This window comes from Engystomops pustulosus, chromosome 6 (assembly GCF_040894005.1).
Source record: "Engystomops pustulosus chromosome 6, aEngPut4.maternal, whole genome shotgun sequence".
In the NCBI taxonomy this organism is placed as follows: Eukaryota; Metazoa; Chordata; class Amphibia; order Anura; family Leptodactylidae; genus Engystomops; species Engystomops pustulosus.
The window spans coordinates 34,119,369-34,127,897 of record NC_092416.1 but is presented as its reverse complement, the minus strand read 5'-3'; the positions used below and the strand labels follow the sequence as shown (position 1 = coordinate 34,127,897).

At 43.2% G+C, this 8,529-nt stretch overlaps 1 protein-coding gene across 2 annotated transcripts in view; it reads left to right on the top strand.

The window, feature by feature from the left end:
* Window positions 1-205: 205 nt before the first annotated feature.
* Window positions 206-8,529, top strand: part of TRIM29 (tripartite motif containing 29) — a 49,512-nt gene continuing 41,188 nt past the window's right edge. Inside the window, exon 1 of one of the 2 annotated variants that reach the window (XM_072155620.1) lies at window positions 206-1,024. In XM_072155620.1, the coding sequence (XP_072011721.1) occupies window positions 422-1,024 (603 nt within the window). In that variant the 5' untranslated portion in view covers window positions 206-421. The remainder of the gene's footprint in view (window positions 1,025-8,529) is intronic. The other variant, XM_072155622.1, reaches the window with a different exon arrangement.

Sequence of the window (8,529 nt, the reverse complement as noted above, 5' to 3'; positions counted from 1 at the left end):
TATTTGTGGTTTGACTTTGGATAAACTTGTATTTAGGACATGAAGTACCACATCAGCAGGTTCTGAAAGCCAGAAGATAATTGTCCACACTAACTACGAAGACAGGTTACAGCCAGCTGGAAAAATAATTAAAAAAGACGTCCCATTCTGTAAAAGAGGGCAGGGCAGGAATGTTCTCAGGGCTTCCTGGGTGTGGATCAGATTGTGTAACCTTAGCTGTCTCATCTCTTCATCATATCTTCTCTGCTGTCGTTCATCACCATCGACAGGAATCAGGTTTCTTCTCCAGGCTAGGTGTGAGTCACAGTCAGACTACTTTCTTCTTTGCTCTACCTGTGATCCTTAAGTATCTCCACAGATTTAGAAGCACAAGGAATCTAGTGTTAAGAAGAGTCCTACAAAATCCAGGGTACTGATAACAATGGAAGATCAAGAAGTAAAGACAACCAACGGCTCCCTTTCTGAAAATGGCAACGAGAGTAACCAACAAAACTCCATAAACTCACCTATTGATGAAACTCCAGAGCTCCTCAATAGCCCAGGACCCGACCAAGGAGGGGTGAAAACAACAGTGCTGAAATCTAGTCCTGCATCTGGAAGTATCAAATTCAATCGTCTGAATCTTTATGGTGGATCTGATGCGAAACCACCTGGAAGTCCTGGTCCTGAGAGTATAGAAAATCGCAGGTCTGTTCGGGTTAGTTCAGGATCGACTATAGATTCTGATGATGTCCTCTGTGATTCCTGCATTGATGACAAAAAGAAAGCTGTTAAGTCTTGTCTGGTCTGCCAGACCTCCTTCTGTGAAGCCCACCTTAAACCCCATTTGGAAGGAGCTGCTTTCCGGGACCATAAGCTCTTGGAGCCCATTAGGGACTTTGAAGCCAGAAAATGCCAACTTCACAGCAAGACGATGGAGCTGTTTTGTCAAACAGACCAGACATGCATCTGCTACTTGTGTATGTTCCAGGAACACAAGAATCACAATACCGTGACGGTGGAAGCCGAGAAATATGTGAAAGAGGTAAGTGTTGATATGGGATAACTTTTACTTACAGTTGGCAACTAAACTGAATTTTAAGTCATAACACATTAGATCGATGATGACTGAACAGGTTGTTGATTTAGGTGGGACAAGGTGACCATCTCACATGTAGTGCCCCAACTTTCCCTCACAATTCGAGTGAAGTAGGATTAGAAGGTTGGATTTTAACATGCACTACATTTACATGATACATTTTCCTTATGAAAGATACTTCTTGGAGCACATGCACACCCAGACAACATGCACAGCCAGGAGAGCATATAGATGAGAGATCTGGAGGAATAGTTGTTGGTTAGAAGAATGTTTTCTCGACAGCTTTCTTATTTGTATGACTGGCCTTAGACTGCCCGATAATAAGGATCATCCCATAAATAAACTACGATGAAAATATTTTAAAGTTATACAATGGGAAAATCACATTTTGAATTTTTTAAAAAATAATTTACTACCATAATTAAAAAAAAATTACTTTGTAGAGATGCATTTTATTTTCTTAGCTGTATCAATCTCCGGTGGTGTAAAATCGGTATTGACACCCCCACCATAATGTATTGTTTATGTTACTTTTCTCCATTATGGCTCTTGAAGACCTCTAGGCCTGGATGAGACCGCAACTAAATATCTGTCCCACCGAGGGGCACCCCTAGAACATTAAGTCTATCAAGGAATTGGATGCTACACCATAGGACACTTTTGAGTAAACCTGAGCCAATACATTGTAACAAAACCATCTATTCTCCTCTACTATAATTTAATTCTGAGGTTCATAGTTATATTACGGCTAAATGGTCTTTAGAGGTTTGAGATTGTGTTCTTTCGAAAAAACCCTCATACTTTCCATCTGTTGTCTATAATGACTTAATCATTTGGTATAATTTCTTTGGAATCTTTTAGACTATTACGTTAACATCCATTTAATTTAAATGGCTTAAACATTATGTAAAAAGTGTCATTTATCTTTTTATTATTAGGTTGGAAAGGCTTGGGTTGTTTCATTGTGGAATGCGCAGTGTAGAAGGGGTTAAATCCATAAGGGCTCAAATTTTGCTGTGGTCCTGTCTGAACAAAACATAGACTGAGGGCGTCTCCTTTATTACAACATTTCATGAATGCCTCTGTATAATAACTAAAAATCTACCGGCTGTTGTGCTGCCACGCCCTGGGTGTGTCTCCACATTATGCAGACAAGCGCCTTGCCCGTAGCCTAGTAGCGTATGTGAGCTGTGAGTTACGCAGACTGACATCACTCCGACCCCACCTGCCGAGCCGATAAGTGACAACTTGCCGTTGTTACCTGTATATGCAAGCATGTTATCTCTCTGCTTCTTACCGTAATGGCCCCAGGCTTAGAAACTGGATGATTCCAGATCACTGAAAATTTAAGGTGGTGAAACATTTGATAAAATTGAAACTTGGGTAACTGCACTTGGGTAACTTGCGCTACTAGGCTAAGTCCTCAGTAATTGACTGTAGCCATGACATGTGTATAAGGACTTCCCTGCTGCCATGTGTACATGACTAAGGTAACCGTAGACTATGGTTACTATAGGCTACAATTACGCAAAATTTTATCGAACTTGGAAAACCTCTTTAGGTTCCCTTCAACCGGGCCTATTGGATTTCCACCATGGTGTCTACTATTTAACCAAGCAAAATAATACAACTGTGGCCAAGCATGTGTTTGTTTTCAATAGGAATAAGGACTCATGCCCACGATGGTGGAAAATAGGGAAAACATACAAATAAAATAAGACATTACAGAGTAATAACATTGTCATTTTAAACTATAGGAATGAGGGTCCTGCTTGCTAGAGCTTACAGTCTATGAGGATGAGGAGGTGACACAAGAGCTTACAGTCTATGAGGATGAAGGGGTGACACAAGAGCTTACAGTCTATGAGGATGAGGAGGTGACACAAGAGCTTACAGTCTATGAGGATGAGGAGGTGACACAAGAGCTTACAGTCTATGAGGATGAGGGGGCGACACAAGAGCTTACAGTCTATGAGGATGAGGGGGTGACACAAGAGCTTACAGTCTATGAGGATGAGGGGGTGACACAAGAGCTTACAGTCTATGAGGATGAGGGGGTGACACAAGAGCTTACAGTCTATGAGGATGAGGGGGTGACACAAGAGCTTACAGTCTATGAGGATGAGGGGGTGACACAAGAGCTTACAGTCTATGAGGATGAGGGGGTTACACAAGAGCTTACAGTCTATGACGATGAGGGGGTACACAAGAGCTTACAGTCTATGAGGATGAGGGGGTGACACAAGAGCTTACAGTCTATGAGGATAAGGGGGTGACACAAGAGCTTACAGTTTATGAGGATGAGGGGGTGACACAAGAGCTTACAGTGTATAAGTATGAGGGGGTGACACAAGAGCTTACAGTCTATAAGGATGAGGGGGTGACACAAGAACTTACAGTCTATGAGGATGAGGAGGTGACACAAGAGCTTACAGTCTATGAGGATGAGGGGGTGACACAAGAACTTACAGTCTATGAGGATGAGGGGGTGACACAAGAGCTTACAGTTTATGAGGATAAGGGGGTGACACAAGAGCTTACAGTTTATGAGGATGAGGGGGTGACACAAGAGCTTACAGTCTATGAGGATGAGGGGGTGACACAAGAGCTTACAGTCTATAAGGATGAGGGGGTGACACAAGAACTTACAGTCTATGAGGATGAGGAGGTGACACAAGAGCTTACAGTCTATGAGGATGAGGGGGTGACACAAGAACTTACAGTCTATGAGGATGAGGGGGTGACACAAGAGCTTACAGTCTATGAGGATGAGGGGGTGACACAAGAGCTTACAGTCTATGAGGATGAGGAGGTGACACAAGAGCTTACAGTCTATGAGGATGAGGGGATGACACAAGAGCTTACAGTCTATGAGGATGAGGAGGTGACACAAGAGCTTACAGTCTATGAGGATGAGGGGGTGACACAAGAACTTACAGTCTATGAGGATGAGGGGGTGACACAAGAGCTTACAGTCTATGAGGATGAGGGGGTGACACTAGAGTTTACAGTCTATGAGGATGAGGGGTTGACACAAGAGCTTACAGTCTATGAGGATGAGGGGTGACACAAGAGCTTACAGTCTATGAGGATGAGGGGGGGACACAAGAGCTTACAGTCTATGAGGATGAGGAGGTGACACAAGAGCTTACAGTCTATGAGGATGAGGGGGGACACAAGAGCTTACAGTCTATGAGGATGAGGGGTTGACACGAGCTTACAGTCTATGAGGATGAGGGGGGGACACAAGAGCTTACAGTCTATGAGGATGAGGGGGGGACACAAGAGCTTACAGTCTATGAGGATGAGGGGGGACACAAGAGCTTACAGTCTATGAGGATGAGGGGGGACACAAGAGCTTACAGTCTATGAGGATGAGGGGGTGACACAAGAGCTTACAGTCTATGAGGATGAGGGGGTGACACAAGAGCTTACAGTCTATGAGGATGAGGGGGGGACACAAGAGCTTACAGTCTATGAGGATGAGGGGTGACACAAGAGCTTACAGTCTATGAGGATGAGGGGGTGACACAAGAGCTTACAGTCTATGAGGATGAGGGGTGACACATAAGCTTACAGATATGAAAAAACAGGTGCCTAATAGACACAATTCAGTCATAAAAATCAGGAGTAAACTTCTGTTTTTCACAGATGAGAATCTGTTTGGTGATGTCCCTCTGATTCCTATGGCAGCAATTTATTCTACCAGAAAAGAAAAGATTCATTCTTATTAAAATCCAACATCTCTAATACTTCTTTGCATTAAAATCTGACAAAGAGCCCGGAGGCTAAATAAACAATAGATATTAAGACAAAAATCTATGGGTTTGGCCACAGTATCCTGAACCTCACATTCACCCTTTGTTTGGAGTAAACTCCAAATTTTTGGAGACTTGTCTCCAAAGGTTCAGCAGAAGACAACCTAACTTGGAAGCTAGTAAGACTTCTATTGGAGCCAGATCTATTATCTATTGTAGACTGAACAGTTTCTGCCTTTTAGGCCTCAAGGATTCACTCATTGTACAGATACCGGTGTGGAAAGGATATGTGTATAGGTAGACCACTATACTGCAAGGACCTCTATCTACTCTTTCTTCTTTGCCAAAATAAGCCGGTTTTACTCCCTGTTATCATATGGAATACAAAGATTGAATGCATTTTCTGCATACCAGCACTTATGGGCTTGTTCACATGGTGCTAAAGGTCATTGTTGTCATAGCAAAACAGGTTCAGGGACATTCACGTTAATTCATTATACTCTATAGCAAATTGCAGCTTTCTTTAAGGAGTTTCCTGAGCCTCCTCTCAATTTTTAACACTTAGATCCCATCACTGGTCTGTTGGCCCTGAAACCTACACAGTGGACATAGATGGAAGCAGAAGGCTCAATCCACTGTATGGTGGTGGTGTCCTAGTACTTATGGGAATAGGAACTGTGTTGCAGCATCCCTACAAGGACTCCAAATGGTGGACTTATTTTTCGACTTCCATAATTGCCCTCTGTATAGGTTCCAACATATAAAGGCAACCACAATGGCTGATTGGTGTGGGGTATTACATTGTACCATGGGGATGGGTCACAAGTATCAAAACAGTGTGGGCCAAAATCCTTCCTTAAGGTGGTCTTTAGATGTTGGGGGTGGATGATCACAATGGCAGACTTTGGTGGTTATGGTGGGGGAGGGTGGGTTGGAGGATGAGGCAGTTAGATTTCAGGACACCTGATCTTTTTGGTTAGGGGGAAGATAAGCTGCATTCTTTGAAAACGCATGGATTCTCGGCCAAAATTAGTTTGCACATGTACAAGGGAAGTGGGTTGGGTAGAATAGGTATGCGTCCAGGTATTAACTCTCATCTGAATTCTTTTCTTCAATTAAAGTGACACATAACTTAAAGGTGTCATGATGCAATGGTAGTCATGATTTGTGACTCGGGACCTTCAGGGCTACAAGAAAATCAAAATTCCTAGCACCATGACAGCAGACTACAGGCTGCTTGTTCATTGTGTGTGTAAGTAGGGTGATAGCCTGAATTTTAAACTTCCTTGCAAATTTTATCAGATAATTCCAACCTGAAAGTGGAAATATTATGATAAAATTATATCCGAAAAATGTGACTTATGCAATTTTATAATTAAATATTTCAAAACTACATTCCCTGAATAATGTATGAAGCGCAGTTTCAGATACCTGATATAACACATGACAAGTTACAATTTGCTATAAAATGCTGCCACATATTTCAGATTTTCATTGAGAGGCCTCCTATTCCCTAAATACTATGATTCTTACCTTAGTGCTGTCACAGTCCCAGTTGTATCTGATATATTTAATGGGTATTTTGGGTATAAGCTTTCTAGTCAGAATAGTCCTACAAAATATCTCAGATTGGGGTTATTCGGGGCATAGATCTTGACCTTTTAGGAGTTGACGAAGATGCAGACGACTGGTTTTTCTATCCCATTTGCACAAAATAATTTGCACAAATGAAGATATTCGCCTGGGTCATCAGAAACGAAAGGTGTATTGAAGGTTTTAAAAAAAAAAATATAATCCAGAATGGGTCCAAAGATTTGGAAGTAAGTAATGAAACATCTAACTTAAAGGAGTTGGCATGTATCAAGACTGGTGGTTTTCAAGACGGTCTTGATACACCCTTGGCTTGTCGAGAATGTGTGCCTAATTTACAATGAGGCTTCATGATACTTGCCCCACATTGGGTGAGAGGTTGCATTTTTTTTACTCACAGGATAAAAGTCTGTCCTTATTACAGAAGAGATTTGTCCTGGTTTTTCTCATCCCTACTAAGATCTATTCCTTTCTTCAGATGACGGAAAGTATCTTTAGGCCACTCTAATGTTCTATAAAACAGGGTCCAGGCGTCAGTCACATTTATAGATCACACAGCCTGGTGAATTGAATCACTGTAACATATGAGATTTGAAACATATAGGGGCACATTTACTAAGGGTCTGTTGCACGCATTACCGTCGGGTTTCACAATTTTTTCCGATTTTCCCTGAATTGCCCCGGGTTTTTGGCGCATGCGATCGTATTGTGGCACATCGGCGCTGGCTTGCATGAGACACAAATCGGGGGGACAACCCGACTGATTCGGACAAACCGCGGATTTTAAAAACCAAATTGTGTCACAAGATCAGCACTCACATGCACCGGGAAGAAGAAGGTGAACTCCGGCTGACCTGAGCGGGGAAGCGACACATGCAGGAAATTGGACGCACGAACTAAGTGAATCCTCGTCGGACATTCCGGATCGGCGGCGTCAATGGGATGGGTAAGTAAATGTGCCCCATAATGTCTGAGAGGCATGTCAGTCTCAAACCTCACTAGACGAACACATGTATCATAGTAGGTTGGTGAGTTCCTGAATAGCTGGAGCGCTACTCCACCAACAGCTTTATGTAATCCAGACATTCCAGAGCCTTCTGCATCTTAATTACTATGATGCAGAAGTTTGGACACTCCAAGTAATGTTTCCATCATTCGAACAATGTTTTATGGACATTATGGGGCAGATTTACTTACCCGGTCCATTCGCGATCCAGCGGCGCATTCTCTGTGGTGCATTTGGGCCTTCTGGCGATCCACTAAGGCAGTTCCTCCGACGTCCACCAGGTGTCGCTGCTGCGCTGAAGTCCGCCGAGGCCCACTGGAGTTCACGATCCTATACTTGGTGAAGGGAAGCGCGTGTCCAGCGACACTTTTTTTAAAAAAAATGCGGCGGTTATTCCGAATACGTGGGGTTTTCATTTGGCCACGCCCCCCGATTCCCATCGCGTGCATGCTGGCGCCGATGCGCCACAATCCGTTCCCGTGCGCCAAAATCCCGGGGCAATTCTAGAAAAATCACCGCAAATCGGAAATATTCGGGTAACACGTTGGGAAAACGCTAATCGGGCCCTTAGTAAATGACCCCCTGTATGGTTGAGTGAAATTAGTCTGATGGTGTCCCCTCGTTCCATTAAAGAAGCTCACATGTTTAGTCAGTTAATCACAGTTAAGGAGATATACATATGCATACACAGGGCCACCGTCAGGGGGGTTTAGTGTGACTTTGTCAGAGAAAATCCTCCTCCCTACCCAGGTGCAGCGAACTCACTGTGAACACAGGGCCAGATTATCATTCTGTGGGGGGATGAGGGCCCACAACATTTGCCAGTTATATGACCCAAAACTTCCAGGTGGTGTCACTGTGCATAGATAACAAGGTTTCCCACCTACATGGACTCTAACAAGCATTACGGAGCTCTTGGTAAAGTAGAGATCAATTAGACTCCTATGACGGTCTTTCTCAACCACCGCATCCTTTTGTTCTCAAGGATGTAAGACACAACTAGAGGTACATATCAGTGATTTTCTTCCCTTTTCCAGTTTAGTACTATGCACTACTTAGCTAAGCCAAGAGTGAATGGGAAAATTTGATGAGTTAGG